This window comes from Dysidea avara, chromosome 9 (assembly GCF_963678975.1).
Source record: "Dysidea avara chromosome 9, odDysAvar1.4, whole genome shotgun sequence".
NCBI lineage: Eukaryota > Metazoa > Porifera > Demospongiae > Dictyoceratida > Dysideidae > Dysidea > Dysidea avara.
The window spans coordinates 22,095,844-22,116,598 of NC_089280.1; the positions used below are offsets into that span (position 1 = coordinate 22,095,844).

General features: G+C 41.0%; 2 protein-coding genes and 2 long non-coding RNA genes across 4 annotated transcripts in view; 3 read left to right on the forward strand and 1 right to left on the reverse strand.

Annotated features, from left to right (window-relative positions):
• Positions 1 to 2,699, forward strand: part of LOC136265924 (uncharacterized) — a 31,215-nt gene extending 28,516 nt beyond the window's left edge. Inside the window, exon 3 of the mRNA XM_066060874.1 lies at positions 1,073 to 2,699. Coding sequence (XP_065916946.1) covers positions 1,073 to 2,594 — 1,522 coding nt within the window. The 3' untranslated portion in view covers positions 2,595 to 2,699. The remainder of the gene's footprint in view (positions 1 to 1,072) is intronic.
• Positions 2,700 to 2,813: 114 nt separating this feature from the next.
• The window catches only part of LOC136265936 (uncharacterized), a 52,179-nt gene continuing 34,237 nt past the window's right edge, over positions 2,814 to 20,755 (reverse strand). The window contains exon 4 of the long non-coding RNA XR_010705806.1: positions 2,814 to 3,525. This is a non-coding gene — a long non-coding RNA (uncharacterized lncRNA). The remainder of the gene's footprint in view (positions 3,526 to 20,755) is intronic.
• LOC136265932 (uncharacterized) lies at positions 19,067 to 19,996 on the forward strand. Its single transcript, XM_066060884.1, has 3 exons — positions 19,067 to 19,267; positions 19,329 to 19,497; positions 19,559 to 19,996. The coding sequence occupies exons 1-3, from the start codon at positions 19,117 to 19,119 to the stop codon at positions 19,731 to 19,733; spliced, it is 495 nt and encodes a 164-aa protein (XP_065916956.1). The 5' UTR covers positions 19,067 to 19,116; the 3' UTR covers positions 19,734 to 19,996.
• On the forward strand, positions 20,051 to 20,673 carry LOC136265935 (uncharacterized). The gene is made up of 3 exons (XR_010705805.1): positions 20,051 to 20,120; positions 20,170 to 20,356; positions 20,410 to 20,673. It is a non-coding gene; the product is annotated as an uncharacterized lncRNA (long non-coding RNA).

The following is a 20,755-nucleotide window of genomic DNA, read 5'->3' on the forward strand; positions in this document are numbered from 1 at the left end:
AGTGTGAGTATCACGTGGTGGGTTGTGAGGAGAGGATGGCTCGTAAGGATCAGAAGAAACACAAGAAGGAGAAGATGGAAGAACACTTGTCCTTTACCAAATGTCAGCTCACTAAGGCTCAGCACAATTTAGCTAGTAGTCAAGTTGAGGCAGTGAACAGTAGAGAGGAACTAACAGCAAAGACTACTCAGATAGGGAAAGACCTGGCTACTACCAAGCAACAGTTTACCAGTACTCAAATTGACACTGTGAAGACAATTGATAGACTCATACAGCGAATACAGCAAATAGAAAGAGATCTTGCAACTAAACAAGAGCTAACAACACGTCAACTAGAGAAATATAAAGATGATCTTACTGTGAAAGTTGAGCAGGTGGAAAAAGAGTCTAAAGAACAACTAGCAGTCACTGAAAATAACCTTACTCTAAAGCTTCAACAAACAGAGAATGATCTAACAACAACCAAACAAGAATTAGCAGCTACTAAACAGAATTTCAAAGATGATCTTAAAGTCTCCAAAGAAGAAAGCAAGAGAACTATTGACAAGATTGAGGAAGAAATGATAAAATCTTTTGCTGATCAATCAAAAACATTAGCTGATATGAATACAAATTTGACGAACATCCAAGAAGAGGAGAGAAAGTGGAAGGATGATCTTATTCAACGGCTTGAAAAGACAAAAGATGAACTTGGTCAGAAACTCACAAACACAAAGAGAGATCTTAACACTACAAAACAACAATTAGCAGTCACCAAAGATGACCTTTCCCTGAAGCTTCAACAGACAGAGAATGATCTTACAATAACCAAACAAGAATTAGTAGCTACTAAAGAGAATCTCAGAATTACTAAAGATGAGCTCAAAGTTTCCCAAGAAGAAAACGAGAGAACTACTGACAAGCTTGAGGGGAAAATGAAAAAGAATTTTGATGAATCAAAAAAATTTGCTGATATGAACACAAATTTGATGCACACCCAAGAAGAGAGTAGAAAGTGGAAGGATGATCTTATTCAACAGCTTGCAGTAACTAAGCAAGAAGCAAAGAAAACAATAGATGATCTTACTCAAAGACTCGTTGCTAGTCAACAAGAAGTAAAAAAGACAAAAAATGAACTCACACAGAAACTCACCAACACAGAAAGAGACCTGAACACTACAAAACAACAACTAGCAGTCACTAAAGATGACCTTTCTTTGAAGCTTCAACAAACAGAGAATGATCTAACAGCAACCAAACAAGAATTAGCAGCTACTAAACAGAATTTCAAAGATGATCTTAAAGTCTCCAAAGAAGAAAACAAGAGAACTATTGACAAGATTGAGGAAGAAATGATAAAATCTTTTGCTGACCATAAGAATACAAATTTGATGAACATCCAAGAAGAGGAAAGAAAGTGGAAGGATGATCTTATTCAACGGCTTGAAAAGACAAAAGATGAACTTGCTCAGAAACTCACAAACACAAAGAGAGATCTTAACACTACAAAACAACTAGCAGTCACTAAAGATGACCTTTCCTGTAAGTTTCAACAGACAGAGAATGATCTTACAACAACCAAACAAGAATTAGTAGCTACTAAAGAGGATCTCAGAACTACTAAAGATGAGCTCAAAGTTTCCCAAGAAGAAAACAAGAGAACTACTGACAAGCTTGAGGGGAAAATGAGAAAGAATTTTGATGATGAATCGAAAAAATTAGCTGATATGAACACAATTTTGATGAACACTCAAGAAGAGAGTAGAAAGTGGAAGGATGATCTTATTCAACAGCTTGCAGTAACTAAGCAAGAAGCAAAGAAAACAGTAGATGATCTTACTCAAAGACTCATTGCTAGTCAACAAGAAGTAAAAAAGACAAAAAATGAACTCACACAGAAACTCACAAACACAGAAAGAGAACTAGCTACTCTTACAAAAGCTGAAAAGGAGCACACCACATTAGCTGCCAATACTGATGAGGCACTAGCTAAACTGGAGACCAAATTCCAAACAAAGATCACTGAGATTGAAACTGCTGCTCAGAAGAGGATCACTGAATTGGAAACTAAATTGGAAGAGAAGACACAACAAATAGACAGGTTATTAGTGATTACTTGGGGAGCAGATATTGTTTCACAAGCAACAAAATTATCATCAGGTGATCAAGTTGTTCCAGTGATTGTGAAGATGTCAGAGTATACCAAGAAGAAGAGTGATGATATTCAATGGTACAGTGACTCATTTTACACTCATCACAAGGGATACAGAATGACACTGAAAATTATAGCTGCTGGTGATCGTGATGGTAAAGGTACTCACCTGTCAGTTGGCCTGCTCCTCATGAAGGGTCCATATGATGGTCAGTTAAACTGGGTACTGAAGGGACATTGTGAGGTGAAATTGTTGAACCAGATCAGTAACAGTGAACATCATTTAGTGAATGGAAAGTATCAGAATATTGGTCATGAGAGGGTCGAGTTTAGGGAGAGAGGTCCTTATATGTGGTACAGTAATCAATTTATATGCAATGAAGACCTCCACAAGATCACTCCCACATGTCAGTACCTCAAAGATGATACTATCTTCATTAAAGTAGACTATAAACTAGACTAGTATAAGTTTAATTGATTACTGTATTAATTATTTAGTTGTCTAGTTTGTAACATTTGTTGCAATTTTTGTAGCTATAACAACTTTGATTAGGCCACTGCAACTAAATCTTTTGTTTCTCACGATCAGGCCAAATTCAACCAAGTAAAAGGTTGGTAGGTCAGTAAAATAAAAATATTATCCGAACCCTTGGGACCAGAGATGGCATCTGAAAACTCCCTATCTCTGAAACTGTGTATAAATAACATTAAAATATCATAATCAAAATTAAAAAATCAGTATTTTCTAATAGAACAGTCGTCTCTGTAATTCAGTTAACCGAGAATCCAGATAAGTGGGGTCCAGATAACCCTCTGTGAAATTTAATGAACATATGGATGTACTACCTCCAGATCTATAATGCCAAGTGACTACATGTGGATCGACTTTGCTGCCGTGTCCTGTTCCAGGCCACTATCACATCGATTAGCACACAAACCAGGTATAAAATACAATTCGTACCTAATGAACAACTTACAGTATTTAGCTCCAATTTTCACAAGACAAGCAGCAGCATATAATGTAGTAACAACACCTTGGACAACACGTGGATTGTAGTCCCGTCAGACATTAGCCTTTCATAGCACACTCTATTATTACCATTATAGGACTGTTTTATGCATATAGGATTTCTCTTCCGGGATGGGTAGTAGAAGTGGAATGAATAATGTAACCAATGCAAGCCACTGTGATTCTTTCTCAAGGTAACACAAAACCTTACCATTCAGAGTAGAAAATCATCCATACAGATATCAAGTACAAATCAAACTCTCTAATAGAACATACACCATGTACAGTGATGATTATACAACAATTAAAAAGTTACCAAATACAGTGACACATTACATGTACTATTAGTAAGGATAATGTTCTCTGTTAGCAGGTCTACATTCCTCTGTAAATAAACAACACAACATGTAAATAAACAACACAACATGTAAATAAACAACACAACATGTAAATAAACAACACAACATGTAAATAAACAATACAACATGTAAGTAAACAACACAACATGTAAATAAACAACACAACATGTAAACAACAACACACGTGTAAATCAACATTGAAACCAGGTCACTACTGCTGACTCGGATGACCCACTGACCAGGATAGCAGACCCGGATTAATTAAAGCCGAGACGTGTTTCGGCTAGTCTCGGGCGAGTGAACGAGTCTACATTTTGAGCGTTTGATTCGTGTTGAGTAAATATTGCAACTTCAGCCTAGCTGTAGGTTGAAGACCAAAAAAAAAAGGTCTTCACCTACTGACAATAGCTACCGCTCACCATAGATACCCTCAGTTTCGTGCTACATACTGCACTTACTAACAAATAGGCGTGGCTGAGCATATGTTGGTAATACGATAAGTGGGCGTGGCTCACAAAAGAGCTACGCGATAGCGTTTATAAGTTCCACGTCGTCAAACGAACAATTTCGTTTCTCACGTGATCCAATCTGGGTCAGACCCGGATAAATTGTAAACCGGGTCAGACCCGGATGACCCGACCCGGTTTCAACGCTGGTGTAAATAAACAAAACATGCAAATATGCTGTGAACAAGAATTAACAACTATAGCAGAAAGAGGAGACAAAAATAGAATACAGTAAATCATGTCTGATTAAATTAGCACCTTAACTAATTGTGAGTGTTTACTGCTGAATATAATTGTGACCTGCTGTGCAAAAACTGGCCATTTTTGCACATTCCCCAAATTTCATTTCATTGCCTCTCTGTTATCTATAGTAAGTAACAAAGGACTACATAGACAGCCACAGTTTCAGCCTTTTGTGATGAATGGTCTGGAGTTAGTCCAACAGTTGGAACAGGAATAAAATTCGATTTGTACAGCAACAATATGGCAAATAAATTGTAGTAATGAATCATAACTTATGACTGGAGTAAGCTATGAAGATGAGGTTTGGCTCACTCGGTTCATCAAGAACTGGCAAATCGATCAACCAACTGTACATCTCTGTGTGGATGGCCATTTCAACAATGAAATGAAGATAGTAAACTTTATATCTACCACATTGTAAATAAGTGTCCATACCTTATGTGCCTCATGCCAAAACAAAGACTTTCTTACTTCTTATGAACAGACAAATCTGATGGTGTATAGGTTATTGAATTGAGCATTGTTTTCACTGCATACTGAAGTGGTTAAAATGAGTGTAAATTTTCATGTAGCATGTGTATTTTTACCCAGTTTATTTCAGCAAAGTAGAATTTTGCAAATATAACCAGTTTTCACTCAGCAGGTCACAGTCGTCACTTTCTCTTTGATTTTATGCCATTACCAGCCTTGAGTGTGTATATTCACTCTATTCATTCTGCAGTGATGCTGAATACAGTGCAACCTGTATTAGGGAACATAGAAAGCATTAAAGCAAGAGAGCTGATATACTTTTTTTTTAAATTTGGGGATTAAATTCTCATGCTATATCTTCAAGTGTAGGCAGCCTCCCTTGTTTTACTAGTTTTTATTTCTACGATCTCTAATTGAACTTTTCTTTGTACTTGTTGGCCTTTTTTGTATTATAATTATGACTGGTGAACCCCTGATATGGTCATACCATTTAAGTAGGGATCAAGTGAAATTTTTGCCCGCTGCCTAAAATTCTGCCTTTAAAAATCATCCTAGAGAATTTTATGTGACGAAAATCACCTTCACGGAATAGTACTAGTCCATATAATACATAAAACAGCATTAAATATAACAAAACACTTATAGGTGGCCAGATATAAAATTTTAAAAATCATCAACACTCGAATTTTAGCCTCACTGCCTCACCACATTCGCAAGCCTAGAGACCAAACAAAGCAGCGCACGGTCACCACTTTATGTCACAACAACAAACTCACCAGTGGAATGTGCCTTTTGGGGTTCCAACGAGTGTAGGTCCTCTGTGTGACATTAGACAATGTGATCAATAATTCATTCAACAGTCAACCCACGCACAAGACGTTCCAATTAAAGTTACAATCACGCGACTCAATTATAAACATTACGTATACAACACCATTTAATGATTACAATATGATCAACTAAAGATTACAATATAATCAAATAAATTATAACTACATACAGTTCAGTTCATTCTACCACATCTCCCCCTGAGAATGGTATCTTTCTGGAGGCAGAACTGTTGTACCAGTCTGTGATTGTGTTTGGACTCTTGAGCCACTAGACCTTGTTAATGGAATAGCATTATCATTGGACAGTAGTGGACTACTGTCATCTTCGGTCAGTTTAGAGTTGTTGGGTGGAAGTGGACTGTTAATGCCTTCAGTTGAGTCAGGACTACTGCTGGACACTGCAGGGTTATCACTCTCTGGGAGATGATGAAGATGTTGCTGATTCCTTCTGATTGTCCCTGAAGGTGTGTTGACTAGATAGCTTCTTGGAGTATCTGCTGCTGTCACAACTCTCCCTCTCACTGTCTCTCTACTGGAGGTGACCCATACTTCACGATCAACTGGCAATGGAGAATGTTCTTTTGTATGATGATGCCGATCGAAATCTTTCCTTTGCTTAGCTATGAATTGGTCATTGGATTTTTGGAATTCTGACAGGTAAGGTCACTGTGGGATCAGCAAGTTGTCAGTCATGGGCAGCAGGGATCTCAGCCTCCGTCCCATCAGGAGTTCACTTGGGCCAAGGTTACACCAAGGCATGGGAGTAGTCCGATAACTGAGCAGCCCTTGGTATATGTCATCTGCCTGCCTCAGAATTTTCTTTAATGTGTGTACAGTTCTAACTTGACCATTACTCTGAGGATATAGAGAGCTACTGGTGACATAATATGTAAATTGCATGCCTTGGCAAAGGTAACGAACTCTTGTGACCGGTACTGTGGCCCATTATCACTTCTCACTATCTCTGGTATGCCATATCTAGAGAAGATAGTTTTCAATGCAGTGATTGTGCTGGTGGATGTTGTGGAAGACATTTTCACTATTTCTGGATATCTAGAATAATAATCTACTACCACTAAATACTGTTTTCTTTCAAACTTGAAGAAATCTGTACCAACCACCTGCCAAGGGTAGTCAGGAAGGGAAGAAGTGATCAGCGGCTCTTTCCTAGGTCTAGCATCTCGGCAACAAATAGTACACTGTTATGTTTTCTGAGCAATTTGCTTTGACAATCCTGGCCACCAAACAGAGGACTTTGCTCTCATACGACATCTTTCTATTCCTTGGTGGCCTTCATGGATCTTGTCCATTGTAGAGCTTGTGGGACCACAATATGGTTGTTGTACAGCAGTAAGTCATTGCACACAGTCAGAGATGCTCTGGCTTCCCAGTAGGGTTTTACCTCAGGTGGCATTTGATGCTTAGATGGCCAGCCACTCCGACAGTATAATCTCATTACTGTGAGTGCGTGATCTGATTTCTGACCATTTAAGTAATCAGCTAATCGCGCTTTGCTGGCTGGCAAGGAGGTCACCACTGTATCTACCAGCAATTCAGCATCATCTTGTAATGAATCATCTTCTGGGGTTACCAGGGAAGTGGGTGCCCTGGATAAAGCATCTGCAGCATACAGCAATTTCCCAGGAACATGGGAAACAGTATAATTAAACTTGGCTAACCTGAGGCAGAAATGTAAGATACGAGGGGGTAGACAGTCCAAATGCTTTGTGTTCAGTAGGGGAATTAGTGGCTTGTGGTCTGATTCAATCAAAAATTTGCTTCCAAGCAGGTAGACGCTGAACTTGGTGCAGGCCCATGTGGCTGTCAGGGCCTCTTTCTCAATTTGAGTATATTTCTGCCCAGTTGCTGACAAATCCCGAGATGCATATGCCACTGGCTGCCACTCACTGGTGACTCTTTGGAGAAGGACTGCCCCCAATCCAAAGGAAGACGCATCTGCAGCAACTTTGGTTTCACCTCCTGGACAATACAGAGCAAGGATTATTGGTTTAGTTAGTGCCTCCTTTGCCTTTAAAAAGGCAGTTTCCTGATCAGGCCCCCATAGCCAAGCTCGTTTGGAACTAAGTAGTCCCCGGAGTGGGTGGGTACTGTCTGCTAGATGGCATGAAAATTTCCCCAGTTGGTTGGCCAACCCCATGAACCTACAGAGTTCTGAGACATTTTGGGGTAGTTTCATTTTAAGGATAGCTGATGTCTTATCAGGGTCTGCTTTGATGCCATCCTTATTGACAATGTGGCCTAGGAATTTCACTGTACTAACACTAAACTTACATTTCTCTTTGCTGAGTGATACCCCAGCAGCTCTTATACACTCCAATAAAGCCTACAGTCGCTGGTCATGCTCCTCTTGGGTAGAGCCAAACACTAACATGTCGTCCATCTGACAAACTACTCCTTTAAGACCTTCAATTATCTTGTTCATCTGCAGTTGGAATAATTCGGGGGCACAAGAAATACCAAAAGGCAATTTGTTCAATAGGTAGCGCCCATAGGGAGTAATGAAGGTGGTAAGTGGCCGGGATGTTTCTACCAATGGTATTTGCCAAAAACCACTGTTGGCATCAAGTTTACTGAATACGATGGCTCCACTAAGCTGGGCCAATGTATTGTCTACCTTTGGGATGGGATGTACTTCCCTCAGGACGCTCTCATTCAGCATCTTAAAGTCAACACAAATTCTTACTGATCCGTCACGTTTTGGGACCACTACCATCCCAGCACACCATGAAGTTGGCTCAGTTACTCTCGAAATAACCCCATTATTCTTCATCCGAGTAAGTTCTTGCTTGATCTTCTCTCGCAAAAGTATTGCCACATTTCTTGGAGTACAAAGGGAATATGAGATGGCATCCTCTTTCAGTTTGATGATGTATTCGTCCCCCAGGGTACCCAGACCTTTAAACAATGTGGGGAATTTGGCATGAACAGAATGTGCATCACACATGAGAGCATCCACTCTGCACAAAATGTTAAGGGCAGTAATCGCTGGGAGACCTAGCAAATTATTCTTGAGGCCATTAATAACAGATAGTTCGGATTGCGGACTTCTGACCATGAGACGGTGTTGTTGTAAACTGGCCCAGTACATTGAGGTGCTGCTTGGCAGGCCCCTGCAGGATTTTCTGAGGCTTCTTGAGCACTACATTTGGCAGTGACTTGTAAGTTTTCTCTGTGATTGTTGTAGCTTTCTCTGTGATTGTTGTAGCTTCAGCCCCTGTATCAAGTTTGAAAACCACTTTAGTATTAAATTTGTTCATTAACAGTGTTGCATTCCATGATGGTTTGTGGCTTCCCAGGGTCACAGCATCAAGAAAGGCAGAATCTAATGAAAGTCCTCCATCAAGAGTGAGTTCATCTTTGTCAAGAGTGGACTCATCTACCGTCACTTCATTGGTTGGTAGCTTAACAATCTTGGAGAAGCATTGGCTAGCATAATGACCTTTCCTCATACATCGCTTGCATGTAGCTCCACTGGCAGGACATTGTGTGCCAATAGGATGTGAAGCTCTGCCACACAGTGTGCAGGGTTTAGGGGTACTTTTGCGTGGTAGCCATGCACCTCTTCCATCACCTTTGTGATGAACTGAGCAAGCTCCTTTAATTGAGCTATGTTTTTTATCAATGGGTGATAAGTCAATTGGTGATTTGGTGTCTGAGCTGTTTTGCAACTGGGTATTGTGCTGTTGCATGGCCTCCTTCTGTCTTACCAACTTCATGGTCTTGGCCAAGGTTAATTCCGGGTCCATCTGCAGGTGCTCCGATAACGATGTGTCGCGAATACCAACTACCAATCAATCCCGTAGCATTTCATCTTTAAAATTGCCGTACTTACATGAATCTATTAGCTGGCATAATACAGTGATATATATTTCAGCCAATTCCTCAGGCAGTTGGTTGCATCTGTTAAACCGCGCTTGTTCGAAAATTACATTTTTGCAAACCTTAAAATATTCATCAAATTTGCCCACAACTGAACTGTACTTTGCTCTGTCTGTGGTGGAGATATTTGTAGACGAGAGCACGTCCTCGGCTTCTTCACCCATACAATATAAGAGTGTACTGATCTGCCGTGCCTTATCTTCACTTGACAAAAGATCCGAAGTGAGGCGATACTCCTTCTCCACTTGGACCATTCGTCCAGGTTTTTGAAGTTGAACGGGATGGGAGGCTGTAGCTGAAGTGTCATACTTGAGATCCCACTCCTGTCACCATGTGACATTAGACAATGTGATTAATAATTCATTCAACAGCCAACACATGTACAAGACGTTCCAATTAAAGTTACAATCACGCGACTCATTTATAAACATTATGTATACAAATTCATTTAATGATTACAATATGATCAACTAAAGATTACAATATAATCAACTAAAGTATAACTACATACAGTTTAGTTCATTCTAACACACTCTACACCTTGTCTTTTCTTTTATCTTCAATCAGGCTGCTTGTCTTCTTCTTCATCCAGCAAAACCATATTGAGGTGCTAATTTTTCGTATCAACACCTTCTTTCAGCAGCATATTTAGACGCCACAGAATTATTTCAGAGCTGGATTCCAGAAGCACCTCAGTCCTGGCACTACTATGAGAGGTACACTTGCTACATATCTGCAACTTCATGATTGGGATCCAGTTTACGGTAGGTTTGTGACCACGCCCACCAAATAAAGATCTAGGTGAATTAATACTGAGACCCAACCTTTTAACAATCTAGCTAGCTATCTACTTAACAATAAACAAGATCACCTCAGCAGCACACCCTTAGCTGACTCAAGATAATTATACTCTAAATGAGTCTAATACAACAGTCACTCTAATACAACAGTCAAGAATGATAGAAAAGTTACATTGTTATGGTAGACATAGCTATTTTTATAAGAAAAAGATACAAGCACAATATAAAATTATAGTATTATTGTTCTAAAGGAGACAGGTACCCCTCAGCAACAGCAAGGTCGACAGCTGGAGTCACACATTTATGCTTGGATCTAGAATGTGGTCCCCTGATACACATTACTGAAGAGTACAGCAAGGAGAACTAGCTCATAACCACAGAATATGGGGAACTCCACTTATCACTGAGCAAACGGACAAGATGTTTATAAGTGATGGTAGCTATCTGCCTTTCCCATACCTACAGATGCAAAAAATACAAGTAGACTTACATTGTAGCTAGCTGTACCACAACAAAAAAAAACTGAACAAACTAGTATTCTAAAAATAGTTAATTTAAAAATGAAGTAGGGATCTATGTAAAAAAAGTAGTGATACAAGAGATGAATGGTGTTGGTACAGCATAGCTCAGTGGGAAGTCCCTACTTTGGCATTGAACAAATAATAATAGCTGATGTGCCAAATTAGGGACTTTCCCACCGAGCTATGCTGTAACACCATCATTCATCTCTTGTTTCACTACTTTTTATTGCATAGATCCCTACTTTATTTTTAAATTAACTATTTTTAAAATACTAGTTATAATTATCTAAATGTGCACCCAACTGTCAAATATGTGAACTGGCCATTACACTTCATTTTCAACTATGTTCTGGTAAAGTCACTATAGAAAGTATGGACAAGTGTATTTTCTGGTGTTTGAACGCAGTGAATTAGCAAGAAAATAAGCTCCCATGTGAATACGTAGTAGTGTCACGTGATGCAGGGTATATAAAGTTGTGTGATGTGTATTAATTTCATTCTAGGCCACGTGTACGAGTAGGTTGGCTGTACTTCCAGAGAGACTATGGAAGAGGATAAATTCGAAAAACTGATGGCGGAGCTCCAGGCTACACGTCGCGAAATGGACGTAAAGCTCACTTCGTCCATCGCTGAAGTCAAGCGCGAGATGTCCTCCGCGCAGGAACGGACGGCTAAGGATATTCAGCGTAAGCTAAATAGGCCTTCTTACCGATTCCGGAGCAAGGGCATGGAGATGTAGCACAGCTTTAATTTAGAAGTGGAGGACTCCATCTCCTCGGCACGCCAGGAATTGGAGAAGATGGTTGCATCCGTGAACGCGGAAGAAAGGAGCACGTTGGAGAAGGCTGCTGAGCATCTAGAGGAAGCTGACAACAGTGATGATGAAAAGGAGCTCCGGAGAGCGGATAAAGCCGCCAGGCGCGACTTCGAGGAGAAAGATACCTACTACAGGAAACCAAGAGGAGGAAAGAGTTGGGGAGGAAAAAGGGGACGCCGTTACAATCCCTATGGCCAACACTACCATGACTCCTGGGACACCCCTGGGCCCAGTGGAAGGAGGGATGTACCACTGCCAGCCCCGAGACCTCTCATGTCTCTCGCCCCCCAAAGACAAACCAGGCCAAGAGTGCTGGGGCCGTGCTTTGTATGTGGGCAATTTGGCCATTTGGCGAGGACATGTCCTACCAAAGGTAGACAGTATCCTTTTTATCCGCCTGTGGTAAGCAGTGCTGATGCCATATGTGTTACTGCTGAGTTTAGCAAATTGTCTGGAAGTAGGCAAGGTGTTGATGATTGTATTGCTGAATCGCATGTTGTTGATGAATGTACTGATGAATGGAATTTAGTAGATACAGAATGTGTAAATAGTACAAAGGAAATTATTGATACCTCTGTGGGGCACTATGGCACGAGTGCGACTGGGAGCCTGGGTAATCTGGGACTGTACGACCTTCAAAAGTTTTGGGAAATGGATGACACTGCAGTGCAGTTACCAGTGCAAATTACAGATGTTCAGGGTAGGCTTAAGCAAAGAATTGAATTTTGGCATGAAGTCCTGCAAGCCCCTCCTTCTATAATAGACTGTATAGAGAATGGTTACCGCCTGCCTCTTAAGTTTATCCCCCCACCCTACTCCCAGCAGAACCACAAATCAGTTGAATTATATAGCGAGTTTATAGATGATGCTCTGCAGAAACTGATGTCAAACAGATGCATAATGAGAGTAGAAGCAAAACCAGAAGTGTGCAGTCCTTTGTCAGTGGTAGCCAATTCCCAAGGGAAGCTGCGCCTGGTCCTGAATTTGAGATATTTAAACCAGTTTTTGCATGTTGTGAGTTTTAAATATGAGGACCTGCGCATAGCTGCACTAATGTTCGAACAAGGTGAATACTTGTTTAAGTTTGACTTAAAGTCTGGGTACCACCATGTCGATATATGGCCAGAGCATTACAAGTTCCTGGGTTTCCGTTGGGATACAGATAGAGTAAACTATTATGTTTTTAAAGTTCTCCCATTTGGGCTGTCCACAGCCTGTTACCTATTTACAAAGCTGATGAGACCATTAGTGAGGCACTGGCGCAGTAGAGGCTTGAAGTCCATTATTTATTTAGATGATGGGATAATAGCAGTGAAAGGAGAGGCTAAAGCAAGGCTTGAGAGTAAACAAGTTGAGCGGGACCTTGAGCAAGCCGGTTTCATTGTTAACATAGAAAAGTCGGTCTGGGAGCCATCACAGAGAGTAGAGTGGCTTGGCTTTAACATTGATCTGGCATTAGGCGAATTCTCAGTACCCACTTCAAAAATTGAGATGCTAAAAGGAAACCTTACGAAGGCCATGCATGCAAGGCTCCTCCCAGCAAAACAGCTGGCCAGTCTGATAGGAAAAATTATGTCTATGTCACCCGACTTAGGCTCAGTTACCCGGTTGATGACCCGTAGTTTGTATGCTGCTCTAGATAGCAGAATAGGTTGGTGCCATAAGTTATCGCTATCAGATGAAGCATTACAAGAAATAGAATTCTGGCACTCAGAAATTGCTAACTTTAATGGGCAGCATATTTGGCCAAAACCATCGGCTGTAAGAGTAGTTTACTCAGATGCGAGCTCCACGGGTTACGGTGGGTATGTAGTTGAACATGGTAACCTAATTGCCAATGGTCAATGGTCCCTTGAGGAGGTGGAAAAGAGTTCCACATGGCGTGAGTTGAGAGCAGTGCGCATGGTGCTGGAATCCTTTCAGGACAAGTTAAAAAATGAGCGACTCCGCTGGTTCTCCGATAACCAGAATGTGACAAGAATTGTGCAACACGGTAGCCGGCAGCCTGCCCTCCAATCAGAAGCCTTGAGCATATTTGCTACTTGTTTGAGAAATAATATTAGGGTGGAGCCTGAATGGATTCCGAGGGAAGAGAATGAGTTAGCAGACTACTACAGTCGTGTAGTAGAGTATGATGATTACATGCTGCACCCGGTGCTATTCCAATGGCTAGACAATATCTGGGGGCCCCACACAGTAGATAGATTTGCCAACCCAGTGAATGCACAGATAGAGAGATTTAATTCTAGATTCTGGAACCCTGGTACGGATGCGGTAGATGCCTTCACTTGCAATTGGGCTGAGGACAACAACTGGTGGTTTCCCCCAGTCTATTTGATCCCACGGGTTGTTCGCTATGCACAAAGGAGTGGTGCGAGTGGCACACTTATAGCCCCCCAGTGGAAATCATCTCCATTTTGGCCGCTGATCTTTCCAAATGGAGTGGACCCAGCAGATTTTGTAGTGGGATACCTAGTACTACCAAACAGTGAAAATCTAATCCTTCCTGGCCAATCAGGAACCAGTTTGTTCAAAGGGCTCCCAAATACACCTATGCTGGCCCTTAGATTAGAGTGTTAACTATAATGTTAAAAAAAAAAAAAAAAAAAAAATTTTTTTAAAAATAAATAAAAAAATAAATAAAAAAAATGATAATAATTAAGAGTATATGTATATACACTTACTATGCAACTATGTACACTTGATTGTATGCCCAGAATGTAGTACTGATGGGTCACAGCAGTAAGGCTAGTATGTATAACCATTCGTCCTGACTGTTCAGTGGTGATTAGACTTACAGCGGTATGGCCTGTTTGTCCTGACTGTTAAGTAGTGATTGGTCACAGCGGTAAGGCTGGTATGTATGACCTGTTTGTCCTGACTGTTCAGTAGTGATTGGTCACAGCGGTAAAGCTGGTATGTATGACCTGTTTGTCCCGACTGCCCAGTAGGATTGGTCACAGCGGTAAGGCTGGTATGTATGACCTGGTTGTCCTGACTGCTCATTAGTGATCGGTCACAGCAGTAAAGCTGGTATGTATGACCTGTTTGTCCTGACCGTCCAGTAGTGATTGGCCACAGTAGTAAGGCTGGTATGTACGACCTGTTGTCCTGACCGTCCAGTAGTGATAGGTCACGGCAGTAAGGCTGGTATATATGACCTGTTTGTCCTGCCTGTCAGTAGCGATTGGTCACAGCGGTAAAGCTGGTATGTATGACCTGTCTGTCCTGACTGTTCAGTAGTAGCTGGTCACAGCAGTAAGGCTGGTATGTATGACCTGTTTGTCCAGATGGTTTTTTAGTATTGACTGGTCGCAGCAGTTAGGCTGATATGGATAACCTGTATGACCTGCAAAAAAAAAAAAAAAAAAGAATGGCACAAATGAAAGAGTAGAAATTGCATAAGCCCTAACAATATGTGTATATTCATTGTTTTATAGGTTTGCCTAGGGAAGGAAGCTGGAAGCTCCTGGAAGAACTAAAAAACCCTGACCTGAAGGACCTGGCTAATCGGCTTCAGGATACAATCCTGCATAGCCGTGCAAACAGTACAGTCTCGAAGTATCTTCGTGCATACAGGAGATGGAAGTCATGGGCAGACACTAACCAGCTCCCAGTTATCCCAGCAAGGCCTCACCACTTTGCCTTGTACTTGCAGCACTTAGGGGAAACGACCAAGTCGAAGGCCTCTGTGGAGGAAGCGTGTAACGCTTTGTCATGGGTACACTCAGCTTCGGGATTGGCAGGGCCATCATCCCACCCCTTTGTGAAAGCTACCGTGGAAGGGCTACAGCGACAATTAGCAAGACCAGTTAAGAAAAAGGAACCAGTAACAGTCGAGATGTTGGAGGCTATGGTCAATGATGCCGAGAGCTCAGGTACTCTTTCAGATCTTCGGCTGGTTACCGCATGTTTACTTGCCTTCTCTGGTTTTCTGAGATCTAGTGAGTTAGTAGAATTGAGGCCATGTGATTGTTCAGCTGATGCACAGATGCTCAAAATCAATATCGTAAAGAGTAAAAATGATAAATTGCGTCAGGGCAGTGAGCTTCTGATATCCAGGACCAGTACTAGCATGTGCCCAGTGGCTACACTGGAAAAATATATGGCCAGGACCGGCATGCGATGGTCAGACAATTGTTTCATTTTCCGACCGATCCAGAAGACAAAAAATGGAGAATCCCTTCGGAAGACAGGACGAATCAGTTACTCCTGTTTAAAAGATTTATTTAAGAACAAGGTGTCTAAACTGGGATATGACGCAGCAGACTTTGGACTGCACAGTCTGAGGGCAGGAGGAGCTACGGCTGCAGCCAATGCTGGAGTCCCTGACCGCCTATTTAAGCGTCATGGTCGATGGCGGTCAGAGAATGCAAAAGATGGATATGTGAAGGATGATGTGGGGAGCAGGCTAGAAGTCTCCAAGAAGTTAGGACTGTATCTTCTCGTAGCTACAGCTTTCTTTGTAGCTCTAATGTGTTCATTAGCTATAGCCAACCAGCGGTGGTGGCACAAATCCAAATGTTTGAAAGTGGTGGGTACTGTGCATGCATCAGGTGTATAGTAGTAGTATGGTGTGGGAGGTGTATTTTCTGGTGTTTGAACGCAGTGAATTAGCAAGAAAATAAGCTCCCATGTGAATACGTAGTAGTGTCACGTGATGCAGGGTATATAAAGTTGTGTGATGTGTATTAATTTCATTCTAGGCCACGTGTACGAGTAGGTTGGATCCCAGCCCACCCACCCATTTTAGATTACAAATTTTCCTTAACGTCGTCATAGATGAGGGATCTATGGCAGCTACCAGAGATTTTTTTTTTTTTGGAACTAGGTCATACATACATACGTACATACACAACAGAGTGAGCTGTTTTTGGTTTTTCCCTGAGTGGTAAAAAAAAAAAAAAAAAAAAAAAAAAAGCAACCACCAGGTTTTTCCAAGGGCTATCTTGGGGCTGGATAGTTCTGAATTTTTTTGTTCAATTTATTTTGTGTTTGGCTAGCCCTCACTCTGTGCAAGTTTTTGTGGTCTTTGTAATAATGTGTAATGTGTGTTAGTAGAGTTGTACCATTCTTAATGTGTTCATTAGCTATAGCCAACCAGCGGTGGTGGCACAAATCCAAATGTTTGAAAGTGGTGGGTACTGTGCATGCATCGGGTGTATAGTAGTAGTATGGTGTGGGAGTTTCCATTACAAACATATAGGGAAGCCGTTATGTGCTACCATGAATTGACACCTCACACTGTCAGCAAAGATAAATGTAGGACAATGGTAAAATCCATGATGCATGCACTGTGGTATGCCAAAAGGCACCTGTCAGATTGAACTGACATCTAACAGTGAAAACACTTTAAGCCCATAGCCTTACGTACCTGTATCGAGTTATGCTTGTCTGAAGGTATCAGTCAGTCAGTCAGTCAGTCAGTCAGTCAGTCAGTCAGTCAGTCAGTCAGTCAGTCAGTCAGTCAGTCAGTCAGTCAGTCAGTCAGTCAGTCAGTCAGTCAGTCAGTCAGTCAGTCAGTCAGTCAGTCAGTCAGTCAGTCAGTCAGTCAGTCAGTCAGTCAATCAGTCAATCAGTCAGTAGAAAATTCCACTGAATAAAGTATCTTCAAAATACATGGCTACCTAATGGAAACATTACTGAAGGCACTTTTATACCTAACTAATACTGCCAAGGTGCCATGAAGGTATTGTGAGGCTGATTTCTGGTCAACTTTTTTTTGTGAGAAAGTACAAACCTCCATGATCCCTAATACACAGCACTACCATACTGTATGATATGTCCTGATTTTCCAGATCAGTTTATGTACTAAGGGGCACTAAATATGTTGTCATATTATGCAGCCAGATTTGCACCAGAAATCATTGGAACTAGACAGATTTTGTTGTAAGGAATAATTATAGAGGATATCCACACACTAAACACTTTCCAGATAGTCATGAGCCCTTATGTTATAATCCTCTGTTTCTAAGTCCAAATATTATACAGAAAAATTAGAAATTTTCATTTGAGTAGGTAGGGATCATCGACACAAAAAGTAGTGAAACAAGAAAGGTTACGTACACCTGCAGATATACTAGTGGACATTTAATACCCACATAAGTGTTGTGGGACTGAATGTCCACTATTATATCTGCAGGTGTAGGTGAACTTCTTTGTTTTACTACTTTATCAAACAGTACAGTAGTACTGTTTAAGTAGGGGGTTTGCATCAAAAGTGATGCGCACTGCCAAAAATACCGCCCATAAAAACCAGCTTAGAAACTTCTTACGTGACGAAAATCACCCTTACGGAATAATATTAGTCCATCTAACATCAAATGAAGTGTTAAAAACAAGAAAACGCTTACTGGCAGCCGGATATAGAATTTTTTTAAAATCGTTAAATTCGAAATTTCGTCTCACTCACTCACTCACTCACTCACTCACTCACTCACTCACTCACTCACTCACTCACTCACTCACTCACTCACTCACTCACTCACTCACTCACTCACTCACTCACTCACTCACTCACTCACTCACTCACTCACTCACCACAGTCACAAGCCTAGAGCCCAAACGAAGCAGCGCATGGTCATTATTTTATGCCACAACAATAAACTCACCAGTGGGATGGGCCTTTTGAGGTTCCGATGAATGTACGCCCTATGTACCCTGTGTGTCTTGTCTTTTATATTCAATCAGGCTGCTTGTCTTCTTCTTCATCCAACGAAACCATATCGAGGCATTAATTTTCCATATTAACACTTTCTTTAAGCAGCATAATTATAGATGCCACAAAATTATTTAAAGGTCAACTGAAATGGAAAATTCATGTATGATTTTATTGTATGGATGTATTGTTTGTATCAAGCAATGCACAAAAACACCAATTTAATAATTCAATTATGCTGATATTGCGAGATATTAACTCATAAAGTTTGGTAATTTTGCGACATCATAAATCGTCACAAGAAGAGTTCCGGTACGCGTATTGTATAAAACGGCATAGCTATAACTATCAAAATCTAGTTTAAATTCAAGTTCACTTTAACGCCTGACGATATTAGAAGCGAAGACGCTATACCAAGTCGTTGTGTAGTTGCTGGTTGTCACACTGAAGGAGGTATGGGCTACAGCTTACACGGATTTCCTAGTGATGCAGCTGTTCACTCGAAGTGGGTAAGGGCTGTGCATCAACAGCGTAAGGATCGGAAAGGACCAACAACTACTTCCTTAATTTGCTCGAAGCATTTCGAACCTGAATGCTTTAACACAGAAGGGCGATTTTATCGCGAAGAAATGGGCATTCCAGCCAAGAAGCCGTGCCTCAAGCCAGACACCATTCCAACTGTTTTCCCCAAGCCCATTCGCAGTGGTAGCAGCAGCAACAGCTGCCAAGTGTCAACACAATCTCGTAGACCAGCTTCAGAACGAAGAAAGCAATAAACAGCATGTTGGAAAAGACAACATAGCTAATAATTATATGTATTAAAACATTATTAATACAGATTGTTGAAGAGCTACTAGACACCAGCTCAACCATGCAATCAAGTGCGGATGATCCAAGGAGTAGTTCCCCAGTTGAAGACGTAGGCAGCCCTCTGTTGTTGGCATCTACTTCAACAGGTATGATTCCTATGGAAATACAGTCAGGAACACCTACAGAAATACAGTCAGGAGCAGATGACAAAGGTTAGTATCAAAACAAACTACAGTATGGAAATAGCTACTATATTCTGTATCCAATGAATAGACCCAATGACTACTCCTGGCACAAAATCAGTTGGAACGCAGTGTGAGCTATTGGCAGCACCCCCTCTTACACTCATGTCTCATGCAGATACTACCACTGCATCAAGTGAGCCTGAAGATGGTGATATTGATGACTCTTTTCAAATTTCTCAAGATGAAGCCACAACAGAGTGAGTACTGATTCATCCACACCTATAAACAATTAGTCATCACTAATTTGCATTAATACAGTGATGACAACCTGCAGCCATCCACTGAAGCTGATCCAGGATCAACAAGGGATGAAATCAAATACATAATATTTAGATCAGCACTCATACAACTATTTACACACTGTACACTGTGTCACAGCTCATGTCCTGGAGTCATAACCAAGCCAAAGGGCACCTATATTACTGTAAAGTAAGTATACCATCATTGTGGATATCAAAGAGTGTGGGCAAGTCAACCACGTATCAAAGATACCCCTGCAGGAAATATTCTACTATCTGCAGCTATTTTATATAGTGGAGAAACAGCTACAAAAGTCCTCAGGGTGCTATCTCACATGAACATTGCATGCATTACAGATAGAGCATACTACATTCATCAGAAGGAGTACTTAGAGCCAGCAGTCATATCAGTTTGGGATACAAAACAGGAAGAATTGCTAGCACAGTGTAGAGCTAGTGGTAATCCACTCACTATCGGTGGTGATAGACGTGCTGATAGTCCTGGGCACTCTGCCAAATATGGGTCATACGGAATAATTGACTTATCCTCCAACAAAGTTATCCACCTAGAGCTTGTTCAGGTTTGCCACAACTAATATTTCTTTATTCATAATGTTATTAACTATGCAGAGCAATTTGGTAGCATCTAGCAATCACATGGAAAAGGAAGGATTGAAAAATGCTCTGCAATTTTTAATGGAGAAATCAATAAATATAGGTGCACTGATTACTGACCGTCACAAGCAGGTTACAAAATTTGTGAGCCAAAGCTATCCAGATATTGACCATCGTTTTGATGTTTGGCATGTTGCAAAAGGTTTGTCATTTTGGGTACATGTCATTTTGACTCTCTATAATTTTTGCTCCTAGGTGTTAAAAAGAAGCTACTAAAGATAGCTAAATACAAAGATTGTGAAGTGGTGGGTGAGTGGATTAAAAGCATTACCAACCACATGTACTGGTGTGCGGCGAAAACACCGGGTGGTGATGGGAAGGAGATGGCTATTCGGTGGAAATCACTGATGGAACATCTATGTGATCAGCATGAGAATTGCTACCACACTCAAGACCTAGGAGATCGACGTAAAAAGTGGCTGCAGCCAGGTATAATACAAATAATTATGAATGGAACCTAGTAGTTATAATTTAATAAGGTGACAAAGTATATGAAAAGGTCTGTGATGTCATTTGCAATGAGAGACTCATAGCAGATGTC

Coding starts and splice junctions, on each gene's coding strand:
- LOC136265932 (XM_066060884.1), top strand. CDS start 19,117: ATGCAATCAAGTGCGGATGATCCAAGGAGTAGTTCCCCAGTTGAAGAC. Junction 19,268..19,328: donor GTCAGGAGCAGATGACAAAG/GTTAGTATCAAA, acceptor TCCAATGAATAG/ACCCAATGACTACTCCTGGC. Junction 19,498..19,558: donor CAAGATGAAGCCACAACAGA/GTGAGTACTGAT, acceptor GCATTAATACAG/TGATGACAACCTGCAGCCAT.